At 34.7% G+C, this 26,416-nt stretch overlaps 1 protein-coding gene across 2 annotated transcripts in view; it reads right to left on the bottom strand.

Annotated features, from left to right (window-relative positions):
• FSTL5 (follistatin like 5) overlaps positions 1-26,416 on the bottom strand; it is a 316,275-nt gene that overhangs the window by 37,060 nt on the left and 252,799 nt on the right. The window contains exons 10-12 of one of the 2 annotated variants that reach the window (XM_033060225.2): positions 25,506-25,640; positions 10,680-10,706; positions 6,418-6,536 (exon numbers count right to left, since the gene is read on the bottom strand). In XM_033060225.2, the coding sequence (XP_032916116.1) occupies positions 6,418-6,536; positions 10,680-10,706; positions 25,506-25,640 (281 nt within the window). The remainder of the gene's footprint in view (positions 1-6,417; positions 6,537-10,679; positions 10,707-25,505; positions 25,641-26,416) is intronic. The other variant, XM_033060226.2, reaches the window with a different exon arrangement.

Raw genomic sequence — 26,416 nt, forward strand, 5'->3', positions numbered from 1 at the left:
AAACAATCAATAATGTAATAGAAGGACAAATTATATTAATTTTCTTCTTTTTTAACTCTAAAATAGAACCTCAGAAAATGTAGGGAAGGAAAAAGGACAGTTGACCCTACTACATAAATTCATAAATTCATGTTGTCCAAACTGCATCTGTAAGCACCACAACTCACAAGCACTATAAAATAATTCCACCAAATTCTGGGATGTTTTCAAGAAATTCAAGAAGTTAATACTGTTGACCTGAGTAAGAAACCAATTTCAAACAACCATACATGTAGAAATTAAGGTAGCAAGGGTAAGGAGACCTTGAAACAAGCAAACAAAATCAGACACCCTTGTTACTGCAGTAGCTGTCAGGTCCCACCTGAGCAGCATCACAGTGCCCAGCGAAAGGAGGCAGAGAAGCATGAGTCACACAGAGCTGAGAACACAGCAGTAAGCCAGGCAAGTACATAACTGGGGAGATGATAATGTCCAAATGAAGAGAAAGAGGAGGTGGTGTAGTGCAAATTGTCACATAATAGATAGGCAAAGCAGCAGTTAGAGAGACCAGATGTTCTTGTCACTTTGAGTACTGATAGGTTGCTTTAAAGATCAAGAAGTTTGGCTACTTCCGCCATAATACATACTCATGGCCTATCTTACTAGTGTTAAGCCAAACAAATACCAAGAATCTTCTTAATACCATTCCTTCCCTCTCTGCCCTCCCATTCCTGCAAAAGGATGAATTTGAAAAAATTAAAATCTCTTCACTTCAGTAAACTGATATTTCATAATACATGTAACTATAAACTCTTAGTCAAAATAGCTAATTGCAGTTTACATACTCACTATTTCTAATTTGTAGAAATATATGGCAAATCATTCAACTACCTACTCATGAATATTTTCTCTCAGGAGAAGCTTGGTTTTACCAAAATTAAAGGTTACTTGGACAAGTATATTACTATATGAGGAAATTCCCTTTATGAAATAACATAATTTATTTCCTATAATGGACATGACAATTATTTAAAAACATGGACCTGAAAAACACTCTACTTGAAAAAATACAGGATGTATCAAGTGTTTTTGTTTTCCTGACCTTTTCTTCTTTTGCCTCTCATTTTTAATTCCTTGCAACACAAGGGAGAATTTTACCAAATCATAAGTATTATTCTTTTTTGCCACTTACCTGCTGCTTATTCCTAATTTAGAATGCTCTGCCTGATACATCATAACTGGCTGCTGTGAAAATAATTATGTCAGCAGATGATGACTCAATGTAGAATGAGCAGCAAGAGATGATGAGCTCTTGAACAAGAATTCTGTTTCTAAGCATCAAACGCCTTTTAATAGGCACAGGAAATATTATGTGGCAGAACACCATCTTTGGCACCAAGAAATGTTCTTCAAGAAAATTATGCATTTCAACACTTACTTTTCTGTATCAACATTCTTTGCATGCTGTGCTTCTACACTTTTGAAAATACGCTCAACATTTATATGTCAAAAGAAGAAATAAATCAATTTCCAGCTTTAAAAGAGGGGGTTTCATTGCAGAAGATTGAACGTCACTGCTTGCTTTTATATGACTCTTAAACCTCAACAAAGAAAAAGTCTTTCAGGAATCATATGACTAGGAAAGGTTACTAAACTCAGGTACCGTGCAATAGCACATCATCAGGAACTTCAGGAGAACTTAGAAATAAGTAACAAGTAAGATTTAGTTTGTGCTGATAAGAAGCCATGAAGACCAAAGACAGAAGTTAAAAATCTGTTTTTTTTAAGGAATGACAGGCATAGGACAAATCGGACCTTCATTCTTAAAAGTAGCTAAATGCTTTTCATTGTTGCATTAAGTCAACATATGCAAGTATGTCTCTAATATGGTGTACAATCACCATATCAGTGATCTATTGTCATCTGCCTTCTGGGTAATTGTCACTTCAAGTGGAAGGTTGTTTCACCGATCTCATTATTTTTTATATTTATTCTAAATATACCTTGTCTTAGTGACATGTTTTATACAAACAGATAACTACACCTGGATTGCTCTACATCATTCTCTTTATTCCTCAGAGGGAGCACCTTCAAACAATGAATCCACAAATTTTTGCAACAAATCTACACAGAGACATTATTTTCAGTTGTGTCTCAGGGACTCGCATTAATTTACATGAGTTTCTGGGACTGAATTCTACAAGGATATATTCAATATATTATTCAAAAATAACACTGACTTCTGCTGAAGGAATCTGTGTTTCTCTCACATGGCATCATATAGATTAGTGTAAATGATTTCTCTGATATCACCTCCCCTTGTGGAACGTATAGCAGAATAACTTAAGCACTTATAACTACATGCAGAGATGAACTAAGCTTTATACATTTGCCTGAATCTGAATCAAAAATACCAAAAATACTCAGAAGTATATTTTAAAATATTTTTTCTCTGTAAGACCAGCACAAATATAGTCTAATATATATATATATACAACCCACATATACATATCTGCATTTAAAAATGTACTTTAACGGTTCTAAAATATTTTTCAAGTTGACACAAATTTTTATAATCCAATGCAAATTCTCAACTTGCCCAAAAAAAAGTGAAAAAACATAAAAGCAAAAACCCTTTTTTTCCAATGTAACAGTTAAAATTGTGCACAAAATTTCTCATATCCAAACCAGAGTGGTTTTCCCAGTATAAATGGGTTTATGTGGTTGTTTCTCTAGTTATTCAAATCTACATTTACCCAAAACTGTTTTAACAGAAATGAAATCTTGCTTTTGAAAATATAACATTTATCTGATTAGATTGTTTGGACTTCTTTCACACTACAGGCAGTTATTCTGAAGCTTCATAATAATTTCCCCAGTGGTTGGGTAATTGGTTAAAATAATTTCTCCTTAAAATATAAGCATAAACCCACCATTTTCTTCTTCTAATTAAAAAGTGAGCAATTTACTTTTTCCTAATTTATTCTCTCTGAGAAAAAAAAAAAAAGTTAACATCTGATAAAACATTAATTTACTTCATTGTTGTATTCCTCCCAGACTTTTTAATCAAAAAGTGACTTACTCTGTAACAAGTCAGCAGATGGGGGAAAATAAGTCCTTAGAGAAAGCTTTTTGAGATAGTCTGGGGCAAGAAAATCTCAAGAGGAAACATGTACTTACAGATTTATATGTGCAAATTCTATGCTCATTAACTTACACTTACTGCAAGGGTCCTCAGAGTTTTAAGAGGATGTGAGTCAAACTCTTCAGGCAGTGTAATGAAACGTCTAGCTACGTTATGACTGCCTCAGAGTAAGATGATACCAACAGGTTACAACAGTTTTAAAATGTGAATTTATGTATCACCTCTTCTACATTAAATCATTTTTCTTGTCATTCTTTACTAAAAATCAGGTTGGATTTTTTGAAAACTTTTATTTTTTACAAACAAGTGTCAGAATTTACTACACTTTTTGTGCTGTAAGAGTACAAATCAAGGCAGTTTCTGCCGACTACAAATTATGATTCAATCTAATTTCCTAAGGAAATTTTGGTCTGCCATGTAGTTTCATTAATCATTTTGAAACGAAGCATTTTGCTCCGACCTCCAGCACATATTCAAATGTGAGATGGCAAATTCCACAGAAATTTGGCCATTATGTGCTGCTTCTTGTAATAAACAGAAAATCAGTTTTATGTTGAAGTCAAAAGGATTTTTTCATTAGCCTCAAAAATTTCAATTGCTTTTCTCCCAGTCTCTGGAAGTAATTATTCTAATTGGGATTCATTGAGAAAGGAAAATAAAAACACTTTTGCATAAGAATTAGAATTTAAGTCTTAGGATAATATTAATTTGCAGAGGACAAACAGAGGCTAAATGTTAGCGAGGAAAATGTCCCAAGCACTTCACAATGATAAGATATTTTAATAGGTGAAAGACTCTACCTGAACCATGGACAAGAATCTATTTGACAACAAGTTAAACAAACAGCTGCCAAAGCTGGTCTAACTAAGCAACAACCTATATCAGAAAATAGAAATCAGTTTATTTTTGTCCCTGTGCATCTAGAATTTACACTATCAGACTAATAAATTTCTACTTGCACTTGACATTAAGAAGATTCAAGTAATTAAGATGTTCTGGAAGGCGAGGAAGGAGGTCTTTACAATTTCTGTGACCCAGGATAATCCAGTAAAGCACTAAATCTTTTACTTCATTTTAAACACAGTGAGTCTATTTGATTCCCATGTTAGATATACACCAAAGTACTTTGCTGTATTGACACTCAGTTGCATAAGAGGTAATTAAATATTTAGACAAGGGTTCTCAAGTATATAGAAAGTGAGAAAATATATTTACCTTTAGCAAAATTAGCATACCTAAATATGTACATGTGTAAGTACTGCAATGTTGTTATCAATACAGTGCAATGCTATGTAGAAGCACCTGAGCTCATAGAGAAACTCTGTTCAAGTTGACAGATAAATAGGAAACCTGTGGAACGAACACTGGAGTGCCGTGTGTCATATCCAGACATTTTCTAATATTGAAACTGCACTGCTGAATTTAAAAATGGTCCTATACTTTAGCAAGTGTTTTTCAATAAACAGTTTTCTGTTTTTTTCTTCTGTTTTCTTCTGTGGTTTTACTCATCACTTGAACAACTAATTTAGAGAAATGTAAAGAAATGGGAGAGTTTTAAGAAATTATGTATTTCCTTTATTATTAATATATTAATACTGAAGTCATGGAGATGCCCTAATGGGAAAGGGTATGTAAAGCTACCTCAAAACATCCTTGGTATATTTACTAACATCTCTGATAAGTAAAAGTATATGACAGAGCCAAAGATAATTAATAACCTGCAATTTATGACATGAGCTGTTACCACTAAACAATCACATGCTGAACTTCATAAAAATCTTATCCTGGGACAGAACTGGGTTATTTTATTATTTTTGTTCAGCGGGAACAGACATTCCTAAGAGGTTTGAGGAATATATGATATTCTTCAAAGGAGAAGAATATTTAAAAAAAAAAAAAAAGGTTAAAAATCCCTTAAATTAGCAAGTAGACTACTTTCCTGGGCTTTTAGGTTTTTTTTTCCTTTCCTTCCCTTCCCTACTCCCCCCAAGAGGATATAGTTATTATGCTACTCCAGGTTTGACAGGATCCAAAAGGAAAGAAATCTTACCTATTCATCCTGATTGTTGCTACATTTCAATAAAAATACCCTTAAAATCTAGGCTACACTTTAGACCAATAAAATTTTAACAGATTTCTTAAATAATCAGCTTTTAAATTAAACAGCCATTAAAAAAAGCTTTTTGGTTTATTTTTGGCTGTGTCAATCTAATTTCACTTAAGTAGCACAAATCAAGGTATGATTAGCTGTTCAAAGCATAATTATTCACACTAAAATAAATCTTGTTGCTGAGTACAGCAGCCTTTGACATCAATAATTATAACTGAAGAGGCAAATTCCATTGAGACAACTCTAGCTCTGCTGTCATTGAGGCACTAGTGAAAAAAACCCAAAAAACCCCCTAAGTGAACAGCTCAATGTTTAGTATGTATTTCAAGGTCACTCATTCAAATCCAAATGAGAAAAAGTTACTATTTTTGAAAGCTGATATATCATATAGAGTAAGTCTTAATGTAGTGACTAGTACCAAGTGTTCCTCTGGGAACATGCATCATGCCAGCCAGCAATTTGATTAGCAGTAAAGGAAAAACATCACAAGAATAAATGGAAGTGGAGAATACACTAATGTTTTTATGCATCCTACTCAGGGAAAATTTATCATAAATTCTCAGAATTTGGAGAAATCAGCTATAAATATGTTAACAGTAAAGTTGTTGAAACTACTTATATGAATTTTAAGTTGTAACCAAAGCATCAATCATCTTTACTAACTTCAGTGCAAGCTGTGAGAACATTTACCTGGACAAGGATTTGCCTCATGATAGCTGAGAAATTCATACAGAAAAACATCCAGTGGAGGAAAAGAAACCATTAATGCTTCCCCACCCCCCAGAAGATTCTATATCTAATATAAAGAGAATCAATCCCTGATTCTCTACGATGAATTTAACTGGTGGGTTGGAGGTGGGGAGCTGGTGGGGACTAAAAAAAACCCAACAAATCCAGAAACAAAGAGCTGTTAAAGAACTGGGAAAGTAGAAAGATAGCTAAAGAAAGAAAAGGTTGGCAAAAGTATTCAGGGAATATTCAATTGAAAAGAGGGACTATAAACGTGAATTTAATAGAGGAAAATACAAGAAATTTTGAGGACACCATTATAAGCTATTTATTAATTCAGAAAACATGGCTGAATTTATCAAGCAGAAAACACTGAACTAGTATTAATAAATTCTCATGTAAAGAAAGATATAATTGAGAAAACACCAAAAAGATATTTTTAAAAACAACTTGCCTGAAAACCGAGGAGTTTTTCACTAGGCTTTATATGCCTCTGAAATTCACATTCCACTGGTTGTATTACTTTGATGCCATCTTCATAAAAAACATAAAACATGTTCCCAATTCCTAGACCTTAGGGACAAAAACATATTGAAATATATAAAATCAAATAATGACAAAAAAGAAAATCCTTGTCTTGAGCTAAAAAACCTAATCACAGTTTGGTATGAGATTAGTTTGTTAATGTGTATAATGGTAATGCAGCTAAACCTATGGGATCTTTTGTTGCAAAACTGAAAAAAACCTGTTACATTATTCAGAACTTTACATAGTTTGCACCATTGGCAAGAAAGTGTCTTTATGAATACAGATCTAGAAATACACAGTTTGACAGCCGCAACAATAAAAGTGGTCTTGTGAAATCATCTACGCTGAAATTAAACTAATGTATACTTTTTTGTTTATTTTGTTTAGGGATGAGGACTTAACATATTTCTGTACAACAATCTGTATAAATCAGAAGACCCGATCTTTTTTATAAACCCTTAGTTGATATTTCAAGAAAAGAAAATAATCACTATTCTATTTTATTAGAAAGAAAAAGTTGAGCAGATATTGATTCCAATGTTGAAGGCCCATAGGTGTATTTAAGAACGATTTAATCCTTCTTCCACAATGTTGCTGAAACGCATGATGCTAAGTTTTGGGGAGAAGGTGGGATCCACCTGTAACATGAAGTCTCACAATATTTGTGGTCCACAGAAAAGGACAGTCTCATTAATCTTCTGTGTGCCAACTAAGACAGCAGTTGCAGATTTTCTATGTGGATGCTATAATGGATGATCAGTTCGTATTAATAAAATTCTTTGAAGAAAATCATAGTACTCATAAAATCATATATAACCATTCTGACAACTAAACTGTTGGCTACAATGGTAAAAGTGTCCATGTATCCTGGGCACAGGACCTAAGCTTTCACTTGCCGTCACAATATTTGGTATAGGAATACAGAGGAATGAAACCTATGGAAAAGAAATTTGAATCTAAACTTCTGCTTATCCTAAATTCTGAGGGAAAACCAATGTTAATAGAGAGAGAACAGATCTTAATACAAAATAAAATAATGAGAAAATCAGGAGGGAGTAGGAGGGATGAATGTTTGTGTTCGTAGGTATATATGTATGTATGTATATATGTTTTTATGTATATACGTACATAAAAGTTTCCAGTCCCCATTAGGAATCACACAGCTAATGTAGTAGTTCAAAGGTTGTAATACAGAGAAGGTTGTCAGGCTATGCCCAGAACAAACACATTTAATTATCTTTGAGAAATCTGGTGGAATCATTTCCCATTTCTGGCCAAATTTTCCCAGAAAGAAAGGAGAGGCGTTCTCCAAGCAGGGTTTTCCTTACTTTATGTCAAATCTATCTAGCAATAGACTAGCAAAAAGTCTGTGCTGCATTTGGCGTAACACAGAAGTAGGCTTAGGTTCCTGGAAAACTCCTTGGTCATGTCTATTCAGAGCACAAGGTGTACTCAGGGCAACATGCCCACTCTGGGCAGTGGGCACTTTTGTATGCCTTGGCAGATAAACCACACAGCCTATATAAGACAGCACGTTAAGGTCTCTCTTTAGAGAATGGCTGACATTGTGTCGTGTATGAATGCCGAAATTTGCAGATAAGCCTGACTGATGTTAGGCTGCCTGTAACAGCGAACAAAGTGTAGAGATCTATTGCTGAGCAACAGGCATATTGTGCCTTGGGGATGAATATGTGAACATGGCTGGGACTAAACAGGGTTTTCCCTTCTCCCTCCTCTCACTGGCTGAAGTACATTATAGGTATTAGCAGGATAAGTAATACCAGAATGTGAAGAAGTAGCTCAGATGATAGTCCCAGGTAATCCAGATATTTGATAATAGGGCTCCAAAAACCTCCATCTCAGGTGGCAATGCTTCAGAGTAAGATTTCCAATGTACAGATATTATTTATGTCTAATAAACAGCCCAAAGTTTTAAGGTTTTATTTACAAAGTCTGGATAATAATGTTCACCAAACTGTTCTACAAAAGCAGTAAAGGACATACAGGATGAAATGTCCTTCTTCCATTTCAATACCAAGTTAAGGAAGTCAGTTCATATAACAAACCTTTACCTCTGGATCTAATTAGTTAATTCCCCTTTCCAACTTATTATGACCCAAAATTCTTCATTTGAGTGAGTGGCTACCTGAGATACAAATATCTAATCTGCATAAATATCTAATCACCTCAGCAAGCCACTATTTCAGAACTACAGGAGCTATTCCTGTGAAGACTTAATTTTGCAACCCTCTCCCCACTAAATACAATCCTGCACATTTTTAATGCAGTGCCAGAAGCAATAGATAAATAATTTGCTTTATTTAGACTGAATTGATACTTAAAACTGGCTAACACTGATTTTTTTAAAAAGGGTGGTGGTAGGTGGTCTTTTGCATATATGTGAACATATTTATATTTATTTATATATTGTATTATTACTCTAATACACATGCACCCTCAATATCCTTTCAGATTTTCTGGTGCAAGTGGTTGAGATAAACATTTTGTGTACTTGATATAGAAATATCTCTAGGCACTAAGACCTAGTATGGTTTTGTGATCTTGATTGTCCTACTTATCATCCATTCCTCCCTCCCTGCCTTTCTGTTAATACTTTCATAACTAAAAATGGCAGATTATGCATGGCCCAGAGAAGTTGGTGGTAACATTTATTGACATCTTCATGGTATTACTCTCTTGTAAAATATTTCCAAATTTGTAATTAGTAACAGTATATGTTGGAAATATAAGGACTGACCAATGAGAAATGCAGGAGAAATTGCAAATATCTGCTCTAGGAGACACAAAATCTGCTAATATAAATTTCTTTTTTATTAGTTTCACATTAGTCATAGAGACGCACTCTGGTAAGCTATTATTTTTAATAGGACTTGTCACAGAATTTATTTTCCTAGGTGCATTCTAATGACTGAAAGCAGCAAATTGACTTGAAAAGACAATAATCTAAACAGTCGAGGGGATACTAATCAAGTTTTCAGTTTTGAGATAAATCATACTTGATACTTTCCCAACAAGAGGTGAGAACAGCATACTTTTGAGAATTTGATACAATCCTGTTGCATATCAGTTTAATCATTAACAGTGGAATTGTATGAACTCTAAACACATCATTTGCACTCTGCAAGGCCAATAGAGTAGGGGGATCACAGCTGAGCTCCACTACAATCACAGAAATGATTGTAACAGTAGAGCAACTGGCAAAACAGGAATAAAAAATAAAATTAGTTCATATTTATAAATACACTGGGAGTGCCAAAAGTTACTGCAAACAGGCAAATGAAAGATCAAATTTTTAAATCTTTAAATTAATTAAAAACAATTTTTTAAGAAGTCCATGGAAATACCACTTCTAGCATGAATTCACACCAAAGCCTGATCCAACAGAAATACTCTAAACAATTTATTACTCCTGAAATATATCCATTCTTAAATCATAATTTTAGATGAAGAACCAGCTACTTAGAGCAACAGAATAGGAACTTATGATGAATCTTAGATTATGGTATTTTTCTGGAATATGAGGATAATTTTTGAGATTATACCATATCTATGAAAATCAATACCTCTCTTTTTCTTATAAAATAAAATTTCTATTATTTTAATGTTAATAACATCTGATTGTGTCTTTATTTATATTTATCCTTCAGTTCATCACAAACATCCATTCCCTGCTTCAAAATTTACTTTAAAACTTTTCCTGAGTATAAGAATAAAATGCTTTGTTTCATTAAGCAGCAACAGCTATCTCAATTTTAAACTGTTTAAGATCATAATTTTGTCAAATAAGAGAGCTTAATACAATAAAATCAATCCCAACAACATATAAACTGACTGGTTGGAAGTTTTATCATGACATCAATCAATATTTAAAAGTCTACATTTTAAATCTAAGCTTCTTGTTGTATGTCTTTGAGCAATTGTCTGAAAATTGTGAACAGCTTATTTCCTTCTTTCTCCCAAAAAGGAGAAGCAGTTTACAAAAGTAGGAACATTTATAGGATTCATTTCCACTTAATTCTTTTTAAGTCAAATTTCTCAGTGTTGCAAGGGGGTAGGTAATTTCTGTAACTGTAGAGTACAAAAATACACATACACAGAGAAAAGAAACAACAGATGAGCATTTCATCATACTCAGAAAATATGAACAAAAGTAATCTCCATTAGTACCTTGCTCTCGCCACAATATGTTTGCAACTGCAGCATGTAAGAGAAAGAAAGAACAGAAAATGCAAATGAACAAGGGAAAACAAGAAATGATACATCAATTCTGAAATAATTATGGTGCTTTAACCTCTGATTCCCTTAAATACTCTTACAGGTAAACCAATGGAAACAGTAAATTAACAATAGTTCTCTGTGCCACATGACAAAATTGTGATTAGCCATAGTAGTTATTTGGGATAGGGTAGACTCCATCACTCCCACTAAATCCTCCAAGCTAACTCCATTATCCATTACCAACAGTGTGTTTTTAATCCATTACAAAAAAGCATGTGCAGTTTTCATGCACACATGATACATATAATTGACAGGTGATGCAATTTTCATGATTTCCTCTAAACACCAGACTTTGAAGAGCTTGATTTAAAAACATAGCTATGAGAGAGATATGCAAAATTAAAAGATGCACAAGATATTTTTCTGTACGGCTGCATTGCAACCATGCTACCAAAATTGTCATGTTTTGTAATGTTCACCATTCCCTTTGGAAGACCAAGACTGGAAGTATAAGATGGCATGGTAATCAACTAAATGTTTTCATTGATTTTTCCCTGAAAACATAAATTTTATTTGGCCATCTTGTTTACAATTGGATTTTAGACCTTTGAGATCAATGAAATTATATTATCCTAATATTTCTCTTACTGTCTGCAGAGGATAAAAACAAAAAAGAAAGCAAATATAGTCTTGCAAATTTAAAGTATTTAGAACTCAGCATGGAACAGAATAAAATTTTTAAAACTATCACTGAAAACCAACACATATTGCAAAGTAATGAACTTAAGAAATTTAAAAATCCCAAACAACTTAAAGGAAAGGAATGCAACACAGAAAACACATTTGTCACATGCACATATAATGAAATTGGGAGGTTCATAGAAACACACTGTTACAAAAGCTAAAAACATTAGTATGTTTTTAAAAAAAGTTTGTAAAAAGTAATGACAGACATATTAATAAAAATTGTGTTGGTACACAGAAGTTCCTCAATTGCTGACAGCTGAAGTTTAAGAGTAAAAACAGAAACCATCACTCCAGGAAAGGCCTGGATACTAAGATTTTCCCAAACATCATTTGTACTTCAACAGACATGAGAGGGAAAAAACAACCCTGGGATAAAATGCAGGTTTTTGGTCTGGTAATACAGCCAGTTTTGGATGCTGGCTCCTGTCTGTACATCTAGCCTGAACTTCACGGTTTTGTCTTTGAGGGTGTCCAAAAGATTTCTAAGGACATTCTAAACAACATCCCCTACATTCATCCTGCCAGTCCCCTTCACTCCAGAATGCTGTCAGGCTGACCAGGAATTCTCTCCTCAGTAAATCCATGACAACTGCTCCTCAACACCTTCTAGTTCTGGGACTGGTTTCCCGGGTGAAATGCTCCATATCTGCTCCAGAAATCAATGTGAGGCTGATGCACCTATCATGTCTTGGATTCTCTGCCTCTTGCCCTTGAAAAGTGGCACTGGCTTTCTTACAGTCTGCAAGAATCTCCTTGGTCACCATGATCCTTCATAGATTGTCAAGAGTTACCTCACAATGCCATGGGCCAGTTTGCCCAGTGCTTGTGGGTGCATCCTATCTGGGCCGTTTTACCTGTTAATGTCCACTTATTTAAATGGTCTCAACCAGATCCTATATAGCATGGATAAAGAAAGACATCCTTGCCAGAGGATGACTTCCTTCCCAAACTTTTCCACTGGTGTCACATTCCTAGGAACAGTTTTGCCAGAGAAGTCTGATGTGAAGAAACATTCAGTACAACATGTCCCCTTCCATACCCTTTGCTTCTAGGACCTTGATCTTCTTTTTCATGCTGATGTCAGTAGAAGCCCATCTTTTGCCCTTTATGTCATTCACCAGACTCAGCTCCAAATGGGTTCTGTAACTTTAAAATTTATCGCTACTTGCCCAGACAGTGGCTCCAGAGGCAGATCACAATTCTGCATTTGCCTATGTTATCTTACACAATCTTTCTTATGAAATAAAGGAAATTAATTTCCTCAGAGCAATCTGGAGGATTTCCTTTAAAATTACATTTCCCTTCACATTTTGAGGAAATAACCATGCCATTTGAGGTTCCATAAATTCAACCATAATGTTCTACAGTTTATCAGTGTTTTTCTAGGGATGACATAGGAAAGAAAATAAATTGTAACTATAATTATGCAACTTTGTGGAACTGTACAGGTTCAAACAAAATTATTTAAGATGCTAAGTACAGAACACATTAATTTGTGTTAGTGCAAAATTATACATATGATTCTGAGCTTTGCTCAAGAAAAAGGGCAGGATTTCAAAAGTGCTTTAAAAGCCTCACTTATTAATTTTAAAATTAGCAAATCAACTAGAAGAAAATTGAGATATAATTTAAAATGCAATATAATGTCATAAACAACAGCCGCCATCTCACCTAACAGATCAAGATACCTCACTTATTTTTTTAATCAGACCTATAACTTCTGCTCAGGAAAGATGTCAAGTCTTGAGATAAAAAGTCCAATGCTGAAACAAGTACAGCATGCATAGATATAAAGGAATATATTGTTTGCTAAGGAACATATTGTTTGCCTTCCTTTTTGGTTAAGCAAATATTAACATTTTCAGACACACTTTATACTAAATTATCAAACATTTGTAAATGTCACAATGTAAGAATATAGAATTATTGATAGATCTCAGCAGAATGTTCTGGTTTCAAGACAGAACACCATCTTCTCTTCTGACCTGATTCACAGTTATTAAACAGTATTGGGATGTACGGGGAGCCTTGCAGCAGGCATTTTATTCTGAAAGTTTGTGGCCTTGAGCAGGCTATGTCTGCTACATGGGGCCTTGTCATAGGGAAGACTGCACGCCACATGGGTACCTGCTTCAGGGGTAGGTGCTGGAATGCCCATAAAAACCTGTGCTGTACACTCATTGGTTTTATGACAAATATAACACTGCAATGTGCCCGAAGATACATGGGTTTCTTTGTAACACCAGACAAAACCACCACAGTATGGGAGGGAGCAGGAGCCTCTCCATGGACATGATCAGTGCAGCTTGCTGTGGGAAAATCCATTCACAATTAATCCCATGCTGCATAAATCTGAGATATCCAGCATGTGAAGAGTTGCAATATTTACTCACTATCTATATTCCTTTTTTTATTATATCATATTAAAGTAGCTATTTTATTACACCATTTTTTGTTGGGCCTTTTATATTATCGTCAAAAAGAAGTCTGCATTTTTCCTCCTTCTCCCTTGTTCCCCAGGAATGCAAAACAAGGGAGAAACCAATTTTTCTTGAAAGAGGTTTTCTTTCTACTTATTTTCTTTGATTTTTTTATTTTTCAACACTCTTACAGCTCCATAAAAATCACTCTTCATGGTCCTTACACAGTTATTCTATGGTTTTCTGTACAGCCCCAGCCTTTGATTAGGAGCAGCTAATACTACATCTGAATGCCTGCTCTTCATCATTATACATTATGTTGGTTGAATGGCAATAGGTTGCACATATTTCACTAAACTCTGTCCTTAGCAATTCATGAAATTCTACAGCAGACTAATAGCAGCGTAAATTCTTATCCACTTTGGATGGAAACAACAGTTGCAAAAATCCATGGTATTTCTAGTAGTAAATGAATGAGGGTACTGTAATATTACTTTCCAAATAAATTCTGTATCCTTCTCTTTCTTGTTGCATTGGTAATAAATGTCATTACATTCACTTTTCTGTCTCAATAGACAATTTCAAAGATTTCAACTATGTCAACTGGTGTTCTTCCTCTCTATTTTTGTTGTCTTGAAACATTCAATGCATTTTGGAAATAAAGAGTGTCTGTGTGTGTGTGTATGTGTGTGTGTGTGTGTATGCAAAATTGAATTGAGTGAGTTTGAAGACTAAATGTAGCTCTTCTACTTCCTCTTGGCATTATAATGAGTTGTTAAAATTTTCAGTAATCAGTATGCAATAGTATATATCCAGACATACTAAAACAAAATGGATATCAATTAAAACCTTGAAAAATTTCCTTGTTTTCTGCACTAAGAGAAAAATACAGTATCAGATGGTTTTTAAAATAGGGGAAACCAGCAAAAAACCACTTTTCTGCATTACATGACATGCAAATTAAAAAATGTGAGGGAAAAATGCAAATAATATTTGTTCATTAATATAGAAACACTGTTGTTAATTCCAAGTTTTGTCTCATCAAAACACAAGCTTTGTATTCAGTATTTTGCACTTATTTTATCTAAGTTTTTATCAGGAATTACAGCTGATTAAAAGAATCAATAGCTTCATATTGATTCAGTGATTGTCCTAAGCTTTGCGTCATCAGACAGGAAGCCACTGCCTTCAATCCCTCCAATTCCATGATGGCAAGAGATCACAAGTAGATGTAATATAAAATAGGACAATGAGGGAAAATACAACAAAATCATGTGAAAAAATGTGTAATTCAACATTATTTTTCACAATTGTCTATCATAATCTGCTGTATTTTCAGTTGCATTAAAAAAGTAATTTCAAGATGCTTAAAGGGATGTTATTTCCTTCCTTCACGCATAGCCACCACCATTGTCAACTGTTTTGATTAATCCTAAACAAAGGATAAAGACAGTGTATATGTTACTTACTCTCCTTTCTCACATCTCCAATGTATAAACACCTGTCCTTATGTTACAGGGTAAATCTATAACATAATTAATATTTTTTTACTGAACCACATAAGATTTTAATTATTATTTTTATATTAAAAATAATTCTGTGAATTAAAAGTGATGATGAGGTTGACATGAATTACTTTTTGCTCAGATTCCACAATCAAAGAGAAAGGAAAATGTTATGCACATATCTGCTTTAATTTCATTCTTTTTCTATAAGAAATTCAGATAAGTTTGTTTTATATACAAATGCAAATATATAAAACTGGACTTATTTGTGAAGCCAACACTTTTTTTAAAGTTATCTATTGTTTACTTCAAGTATTTTTTAAATAATTGTCATTACAAATTCTATCCCAAATCCAAATTCCATTCTGTTCTTGTGTGATATGCAGTCCAATTTCAACTGAAGATCTGGTTTATGTACATTAGACTATTATTTATCAGTTAGAGGTCAACAGTTGGCACTATATTCTGTTCAAATATGAACATTACCTTATTTTTCTGTGTTTTTTATAACTCTTTACAATGAATCATGCATAAGTCCTTTCACATAGCACATTAACTTAATCCAGTGTACACTAGTGGGAGCTGAATGGTTCATGAGCTGAATTACTTGGGAGTTTAAAATAAAGTCTTTGCCTACAATACTGTCAACAAGTATAAACTTGTTTAGCTGTGCCATAAAATAAAATGCCAGCATAAATTATCTCTGAGGAAATTAGGTAAATAGGTACCATTCAGTATCAGATGTGACAGGAAGATTCTATTAAAATTGCATAAAGCCTTTCACAGAGAATTTAGGCCATAAATCACAGTCAAAAGGCTTTTAGTCTTACTGCCAGTTCTAGACAGGAGAGATGCCTTGATGCTTATGATGGGCATAAACCTGTCAGTAGTAGCATTCAGATCACATAATATTGTTAGGTGATAAAACTATGACATTACCTAAAAAAGGAACAGTTAGAGTTACTTAATGGCATGAAACAGTTATATTGTTTGTTTGTTTGTTTTTTTATTTAGTCCTAAGGTACAGTGCACGAGGTAGAGAACTTCTGTTCTGCTTTTTTGGGACTAAGTGAAAGAAACTGTAGGATAAATTACTTTGCCATATATGATGATGTCATAGTGGGTGAATTCAGTAACACAAGAGTCTATGGTTGATAAACAAAATAAAAGCTACTTAATATTAAAAGTTCATCAAATACTTTCAAATTGGTCTTGGAAATGTCTTAATGGCTTTACTTGATATCTCTATCATGCCAGTTGTCTCCCCAAAGTATGTACATATCTCAAAACATTTAGATAAACACCTAAGAAATCATATTAACCAATCCCAAATTGAACTGTACTTTGTAACAATTTTTTGGAAATAGTTAGGAGAAATTAAAATATTTTTTTAAAATAACAAATAACAAACCCACAGAACTATTTCACTTCAAAGGGAACAGCATGAGTTGTTATGATCTGTGGCTCTAGTATAGTAGAATTATTTTAAATTGAAACAGAAAAGAAACTAAAGCACAACCAAAGTACCTGTAAAGCAATCAAGAAACAAAAAAAAATATTATAAATTGTTAAAGTTACTTTACTTCAAAATATTTTATTAATAGCAATGAAAAAAAATATAAGCACTTGAAAATTACCCCTGAAAATATTCACCTGTCTTTAGTGATGACTATTTTTTATTTTCCTGTTTTCTACACTGCCAGATTTTCTTCTTTAGGAAAAAAAATCTATATTCAATGTTATCTGACATTCCGTATGTGTATCAAATTACAGTGCTATATTCTACTCCGTTATTTATATTAAATATTCCATCATAGTTTAACTTGCTAAACTTGCTATCTTTTTTTCTAAGTTAACAAAATGGTTTATTTGGTATATTTAGCTATGTATTATATTCAAATTCAGTTAATGGTATCTTGATTAAAAAATGAAATTTGGACCAATTCCATTGGTCCTACTACTATTTCAATGGAATCTAACTAAATAAATAAATTCCACAGTTGGAAGTTGCAATTTCTTCCTTCTCTCTTTGAAATTATTATTCTACTCTGTACCAACAAAAAAGGCAATAACATGTTGCCCACTTCACCTTTCTCATAAATATATTGTCAAGGTACACTTCCAAATTATCTTTGTCCTATATTGAAATTCTTCAACTTCCAAGCAGTGTTTCAACAACAGCAAGATGATGACTTTGGTTTGCCCTATGAGTTAGGGAGTTCTAAGGGTGATCCAATCTGTGTTTGTGATTATCACATGTAATCACCAACAGAAATCTGCAGTGGAGTTGTCCATTTGTGTGTTCACGCTTTAAATGATACTAAATCCAGTAGTATGGAGGAGAAAGTTATCTGTTAATAAAAGATTTGAGAGTCCCTTAAAATATACCTGCACGTACTACAACCTAGAAAATGAAAAGCCATCTTTTATCAATTGCTGCGGGGATGCTGAGCACTAGAATATAGAAGTTGTTTACAAAAAGAGAAGTAGTCTTAGTTATGATGAAATCCCATTTTTCTGCTAGCAGAAGTTCCAGCAGTCTGACATTCCTTTATACCATTGCATCAGCAAAAACCCTGGAAATCATCACAGATTGCTGCTAAAGGTAGAAGAAAAACTTTGTCACATCAGAGTTATTCAAAGTTTAAATTATACTGCTGAATCAGTTTGGGTTTTTTAATGTTCTGTTGACAATATTCTTCTATAAATATTTTCACCCTGCGTTTGTACAGGAGCAGGATAATAACTGAAACCAAAGTCTGATTGAATACCTTCTACCTTACAAAGGACTGAAAAGGAGGGTAAATTATGTGTGGTCAAGATAAATATTTAAAATATCCAGGTACAAATGCAGTGCATCAAATACCGGCTAAAAGTTGTTTCAGATGTTTACTCTGGTGATTAGCTTTGAATACATTTCAGAATGCGTCATAGATTTTAAGAGTGCCATAAAGTATCACTATACCTGCTCCTAGCAGTGGCCTCACTTTCTGAAACTTAATAACTCAAGAAGCTGTGGGTTAATCAGACTTGGGTATATAACCCAGACAAAAGAGCAGACAGCATTTGCGTAGGATTAAATCCAGTAAGAAATCAAATAACAAGAATACAATTATAAGTCAACTAATATGTTCTAACAGAGACCAGGTCTTCACAGACAAACCTGATAAATTTTTAATGTAAACAGAAGTTTGGTAATATAAAAGTTCCTATATTTGTAGCCCATAATTTTGCTAAACATCTGATTTGTTAACACAGAGTATTCTGATTAAGTCTGAGTTATTTAATAATGGTAAAATAAATGTTAATTGAATTAAAAACTGACAAAATAATTACAGTAGTTTCACGAGTATAAGCCGCACCCTTTTGACTAAAATCTTGGTCTGAACCCGGAAGTGCAGCTTATAATCTGGAGCAGCCAATATATGGATGAAGTTCAGAAATTTGCCAACCTGGAAGTGCGAGCCCGCAGCAGTCCCGAGCCGAGATGGAGCCCATCCAGTCCCCGTGGCGGGGCAGTGGGGCCGCTCCCTTGGGGCAGTGGGGCAGGGACGCCAATCCCCAGCAACAGTGGGGTAGCGCCAAGCCGAGCCCACACGGTCCCAGCGGCGGGGCAGCACCGAGCCAAGCCCGCACAGCGCCAAGCCGAGCCAATAAACCCCACGATCCCACGATTCTGTTACTAATTGGTAACTTTGTGGAAGTTGCATGTGGATCCTCGCTGCAAATGAAAGTGCAGCTTATATATGGACAAAGAACTAAAAGTCACCACCACCCGGAAGTGCGGATTATAATCAGGCGCGGTTTATACTCATGAAATTACTGTAATCTGAAAATGTAGTTAAATCATTAGTAAAAGATGAAGAAGAAAGTTCTGGAGCATGTCCAGAGCAACAGGTAGTGAATTGTGTCTTAACCACTTTCATCGGTGATCCGTAGAAAAATACAAAATCATTTCCTAAGAAGTCTGTGAATTACCTGTAATGATAAACAACAGTTTTAATAAATTGTTTGAATGACTTTTTGAAGTTCATGTCTACAATATATTTTGTTTCAGCCAAATGGAAATTTAGATGTTTGGAAAACAAAGAGAAGACTATGCCTAACTGAGACAGGTGGGAAGGAACAGGATTTGGAAAGTGAGGTTTGATAGCATATAGGAGATAAACATATAAACAAACTTCCACTGCTGGCATTAGTGGAAAATAGTGATAAAGGATTGGTGGATGTGGAAGAAAAAAAAATTACCAGAGATATATCTCTCTTTGCAGGACAGTAAAGAAACAGATAATACATTGGTTTCTGCAAAACGCAGTTCTGATTTTTAAAAAGCAAACTGTACCAAAACAATTAGAATCCTCAAGAGAAAAAGACCGAGTACTGTGGTAACTGTCTTATTATGAGAAACATATACATTGTGTGTGAGAGAATTTTCAATCTATATTCATATATTCATAGGACAAGAATTCTTAAGAGGTCAGCTTATTGGAAGGGGAAAAAAAAGAGAGACTCAAAGGAGGCAACTGAAGGGAAAACTGACTTCAAAATGAAACTAAGCATTATTCTGTATTAGTGAAATTGATTAATAAGTAAAGAAAAATACTAAGAGAAATGAGGGATTTTTTGACTCTCTGCATGTCTGACTCAGGTATATGCTTCTTTGTAAGGACACACTTCAGGAAAACAAAGCATTAGCTCTGTATTCAGGCAGAACAGAATGCAATTTAGTGTCCTGTGAAATGTGGAAGATAGAATAGAGTTAGATAAAATGGTTCAATAGTGCTAAAATCTATGAATCCATGCAATACGTGTTCTGAAAAATAAAAATACATTGGAATCAAAATAAAACCAGATTTTAAACTGGTATTTATATTTACAAATGTGATTACACCAAAGAGTCCTTCTAACACAGCTCAGCAGTCTCACGTATTATTAAAGGATCATGACAGTAGGGGAGACTCTTGTGTCTTCAATACGATTTAGACCAGGTCATTAATCCCCAGAATGTTTTTACCAGTCACCACAGGGGTTATTCAGCTATCAACCAGACCAGCTATCTCATTCTCAATGCCTTTAACTGCAGGCTTGAGGGAAAATGGAATTCACAGCAAAAAGAGAATTTGCAGTCTCTAGAGAATCAAAACAGCACAGTTCTCACATTCAGAAGTATTTTAGATGCTGATGGTATTATCAACATCAGAGGAATTAAAAAGGATAATAGAGAACAGTAGAATTTATCACCGGTACTTCTAAGAGACATTTATATAGGTAATATAAACTACAGCTTTCCATTATAACTTCATAAATCTAGCAAAAAGGATCCATGTGCTGGGACACAGTTGTTAAATAAATACATAAAATTTCAGTTATGGAATGAGTTAATTGGGAAAAGGCACAGCAAAAGTATTTTAAAAAATAATTTCATTTCTCTCACCTAAGAAAATGTTAAAATGAAAGCATGTTTTCCAAAGTCCTATTTTTAGTGTACATTGAAAAGGCTGATGTGCTGAGAGGAGGTTAAACTATGCTTGAGACTATCATCCACTATTCAAAATTTTACCTGTGTGAGACAGAACTGTGAGAATACAGCAGGAGAGCAGAACTCAAAGCACTGCTCAACTCATGACTGAAATGAATGTGCTAAGTCTAGTGGGCCACAAGCCCTGGTAAGCCAAGGTAGAACCCTGAGTAAGAAAGAAAAAGGTATGCTTGGTGTGTTTTGTTTAAAATGAATCATGCAAGACTGTACACGTCTGTGCCTGTGCAGGTCTGTGTAAAAGCTCTGTGCAGAGCTCTGATTAGGTAATGTTACTCCGAAACACCAATCATGAGACTGTTGCTATTTTTAGCTATAGGTGGAAAGGATATAAAACTGATTTGTAGAATCAATAATTGGCTCCATGTATGCAAACCATGCAGACCCCATCTCATCAATTGTCAGCACAGAACACTGTTTCCCTGCACAGTGCTGGCATTTACTGAACAGATCGGGATGCCAAAGAATTTTCAGACTATTTTCTGTTCACTTCCATCTAGATTATCATCCTGATGATGAACCATTAGCATCAAAGAATATTGACTTTTCTTGGTAACTGGACTTTGAATTTCTGAAACTGAAACTTTAAAATAAACAAGTTCCTAGCACCTTTAATTCATACTTCACATTGTGTAACTTTACTTTTTCCTCCTAGCATCACATTTTCCACAATTCAATATAGCTTTGCCTTCATTTCTTTTCTCTTTATAATACAGACGCATTACATGCATCTGTAACAATCCTATGAATTATGAAAATCTAGAAGTCTGATATCACTTTTAGTGCTTATTATTTAACATTCTAATTATCCATAATGACACTGATTTGTATTTAGTCCGAGGTACCAGGAAATACAGTATTTTTTCTTAGGAGCTGTTTAAATAACCGATTTACAGAGAAATCAATTAGCTCTGTGGCCTTTTCTGTCACAGATATTTTTTTTTTCTCAAAGCACTGAACTGAGTTTTCTATAAATTAAGGATGTATTGTAAGTGCGATTCAACAGAAAAATAATTTTAAAATTAGCTTTTTCATGAGAAGTAACATTAAAGTCTTCCCATGCTCACAAACAACAGGTCAGATAAGTACAAAAGTGAACATTGACTATTAAACTTTCTAGGAAATTAAATACATGGTAATGGAATAATGTTCTACATTTCTTATGTGGTTTTTGAAATTGCTGTCATGCTCAAGGCAGTGCAATCGTCCTTAATATTTTAGAACACAACTGTAAGGTTCTCACTAAGCTCTCAATACAAAATCAACTCAGTGTTCAGAAATTCTTTTATTTTGCTTTGATTTTTATCTTATGCGGCATCACAAAGGAGAAAAGCACAGACTGACAAGCTAGTGAGAATTTGATCTTAATTTCTTCAAAACTGTTCCCTAAGATTTCTAAAAGGAAACCCTCTAATAAGGACTCAAAAAAAAAAATAAAAAATAAAGCATGTCTACTTTATTCTCTTAAAGGAGTATATAAGCAAAATAATTTATGAAAATGTCATCAACTACATAAATAGTTTATATCAGATCATTCAGAATCATATTTACATTCACCAGAGACTATCCTTAGAATGTACCTTGTGATCTAATCAACAGGCTTGAAATAAAAGTAGCTGTAGCATTGTGCTTAATATGTGTGGATGGGGTAAAAAAAAAGTGGGTTTACCAATGTAATTTTATTCCCTAATAATCCCTAACTTAATGTATGAACAGCAGATTTGGGGGAAATGTAAAAAAAAAGGAGAAAAGAGTTAATAATGAGGCCCTTCCACTTCTAATATCAGTTCTCTAATGCTAGCTGCAAATCCTGTAGCTGCAAATGTTCTCGAATCCCCCCTGCAAAGGAATTTTTTTAAAAACAGCAGCAACTTTTTAAACCTCATCTCTAAAAATGTGCAGGTATTAAGGAAATTTGTTCATGTAGTTGGGTCAATGATATTGAGAGTCAGTCCTTTTTTTTTATGAGTATGTACCTTGGTCTTGCATGTACAAAAATGGGATTCTATATATTATCCTTTAATATATAAATATTATACTGAAATTTGAATGTTATAATTATGCATCTTTGGATTTTATGAGTATTTACACATGGATGAATTCTTGGGAAACCATGTTCAAATGCCAAGGAACTTAATGGTAAAATGTTTCTGTTCAACATGCAACACAGAGTTCGCAAAGTAAATTACTTCTATAGGAAGGAAGATGACTATATCATTTGGATGAATTGTCTTTTAAATAATTTGGTTTATATTCTGTCATACTTAATTTACATCTTTCATGACATTCTAACAACCTACTGCTAGCAGATATTAAAGCTGTTTTCACTGTATGGCATGTCATGTTTCCAAATCCTGCAAGGTAGCAGATCTAAAATTATTACAAAATGTTATAAGTCCAGAAAAAAGTGTTCTGAATTAGTGTGGATATACACACATATTCACAGCAGATCAGGTCTTCAGAAGACAAAATTACAGTAATTTCATGAATACAAGCCACACCGTTTTGACCGAAATTTTGCTCCCACACTGGAAATGCAGCTTATACTCGGGAGTGGCCAATATGTGAATAATTTTCTAACATTTTCAACCTCGGGAGTGCAAACCGAGTCAGTGCAAACTGTAAAGTCGAGAATCTGCCAGTAAAACCCGGCATTTACACGGTTGTTACAAATTGGTTACTCTGTTGAGCGGCAGGTGGAACTGCTCCGTGCAGGCAGCATAGGGGGTGGGGAAGGCGGGGCAGCTCCCTCCTGCTGGCCCCGTGGCTCAGGGGGCTCCCATCCCCGCGTGCTGCCGCCGCAGGAGCGGGGCAGCTCCATACCCGCCTCCCACAGCCGCCGCGGGTGTCGGCGGGCTCTATGCCCCTCCTGCCACTGTGGGGCAGCGCCGGGCCTGACCGGGGCAAGCAAGCCCAGAGGCAGTGACGGCCGGCCCCAAGCGGCCCCGCTGAGCAGCAGCGCCGAGTTGGGCCACCTGACCCCGTCAGTAGCCCCGAGCCCTCACGGCCCGAGCCGAGCCAGTAAACCCCGTCCTGCCACGATTCTGTTACTATTTGGCAACTTTGTTGCACACGGGTCCTCCCTGTGAATGACAGAGCGGCTTATACTCAGGTGCAGCTTATTTATGGACAAAGAACGAAATGTTTGCCAACACCCGGCGATGCGGCTTATACTCAGTGCGGCTTGTATTCGTGAAATTACTGTACTTAACGAAAACATTTGCAAATGGTTGGCTACAAATATTTTGTTATTAAGGCCAAACATGTTTTAACCAAACGTATACAAACTAGACTTTGTCAGGGTCTTGAAATTTGACAACATACACAATATTTTTCACACAATGCAATAGGGAAATGGAAGGTATTTCATATTACCAGATTAACAGAAACAGCTTGATCAAACAACCTATTTATCCTCAGGTGTCTTCGCAGAAATGTCTGTGCAGTATTTTCCATGATACTTAAAAAACCTCATGTTAAGGCTTTTGAAAAACTACAATTATAATTTGCAGCAACTAAGTAAAGAGATCAACATTTAGATTATAAAATTTTCCTGCATGGAGGATTTGCTCTGAAACATTTAAAGCACAGTAAACCTATATGTAACTGAACTCAATGTCCTGTGGTTTGGAAGTTTCAGGCAAACTTGCAGTGCTATTAATTCTGACTCTGGTATCCTGTCGAGTACTTGGTGCTGCTGAATAAGCTTTTAAATAAACAGGAATGTCTTAATGCAATCACACTCACTAGTAAGAGAAGTATTATTTTACTGGATGTATTTCTAACAAGTATGAATTCAATGAAGAAAGAGATTTAAAAGAAAAAAAACAAACAATCAGACATAACCAATCAATCAAGTCAAACCAAAAATAGGTCAAGTATAAACTCAGGAATGGATTTTTCTAAGCAAAATGAGGTAAGTGAAAAAAAATACCAAGCTAGACAAATAATAGGAAAACAAGGTTTATAAATCCCATGATCATTTAGCAGAGGATAAAGAATGCCACTTGTTAGTAGGGCTATTGATTTGGCACATTCAACTCCCAACATAGAAGTGAATGTGCTCATTGCTCCCCTGCATTCCAGGCACAAGGCAGCATGGACAGGCTTGAACTGATCTGGACCTGCCAAGCACTTCAATAGCTGAGATCAAGTCATATGATTACTGTCATGCCATGAGGACTAATTTTGACTCTTGCTATTTCTCAAGAACAGACAAGAAGGAAAGGACTTCCTTCCACACCTCCATCAACCACTGGAAAACACACTAATAGTTGCCAAATATAGATCTCCAGTTCCTTTTTCCCTTCACATTCCCTTCATATGCAACACATCTATCATGAGGAAACTGTCAAAAATTTAGCAGCAATGTAAAAAACATGTTGGTTCACAGAATGAATCAGAGATTTCATTTTACTTCTAAATATACTGCAGAATGCACACACTGCCTTCAGCGACCTTCAGTGACTCTTGGACACCATTAATTGAACCTTATTTTTTTTTTAAATCAGCTATCTACACAAATTTGTTTAAAGTTTCATAGTTTTAATACAGATTAAATACTTACGAGTCTTCCTAGCAGAATCTTCCACAAAGAGAGAAGAAATATCTTCATCCACCCCTGCTTCATTCTTTGCAATGCAAGTGTATGCTCCTGTATCTTCATAGCGCACATTGCTAATGTGAACCTCACTACCATTTGCTGAAGGGAGAGGAAAAAATCAACATGCAGACATGTTAGTGCTTTCAGATTATAAATTCAGAAGGATTTCTCTGCTTACACTAATTAAACCATTTTCATTCCTGAGTTCTTAACTTGGAGGCATTCCAAATTAGTCCAAAGGTATTCAACTGCCTAGTGAATTATGTGCACTATTTCATCTCACAGATATCCGAAGTGCCTGAGTTGATTTTGCACATGATAGCCAAATATTGATCTGAGGTTTTATATATATTTACATGACTATGATTTTTTTTTTAAATCATGTAAATATTAGGTTTTTATTGTGTTGCATTTGGTCAAATTTCCTTTACACAAAACAGCCCATGGAATGTAACAGGCCAAACTTTCAACATAAATAAAAATTTTAATAAAATTATTTCTTGCTCCTAACTAGAGGCACCTAGTTATTATTGGTGTCATGTGACTGCAGTGTAACAACAGTGAAAACAGGTGCACTGAAATTTTTCATCTACATCAAGGTAGAAGTTTATGGAAACCTCAGGAATTGTACATCAGACTGTGTAGGAATGTCAACAAACACTCCAGATTTCATGGGCAAATGTCTTTTAAATAATGCGATATGAATAATGGTATGAACAACAATTAATTGAATTTTATTAATAATATGCATTTAAAAAATAGCTTCGTAGGTATTCTAAAGTATTGACTAAAAGAGGCATAGTCTTATGGTATAGCACCCTTCTAGCTTGAAGCAAGTGCACAGATATTTTAACTCAGAAAAATCTCTGGGAAAA

The sequence above is a fragment of the Catharus ustulatus genome, chromosome 5, assembly GCF_009819885.2.
Source record: "Catharus ustulatus isolate bCatUst1 chromosome 5, bCatUst1.pri.v2, whole genome shotgun sequence".
Taxonomy (NCBI): Eukaryota; Metazoa; Chordata; class Aves; order Passeriformes; family Turdidae; genus Catharus; species Catharus ustulatus.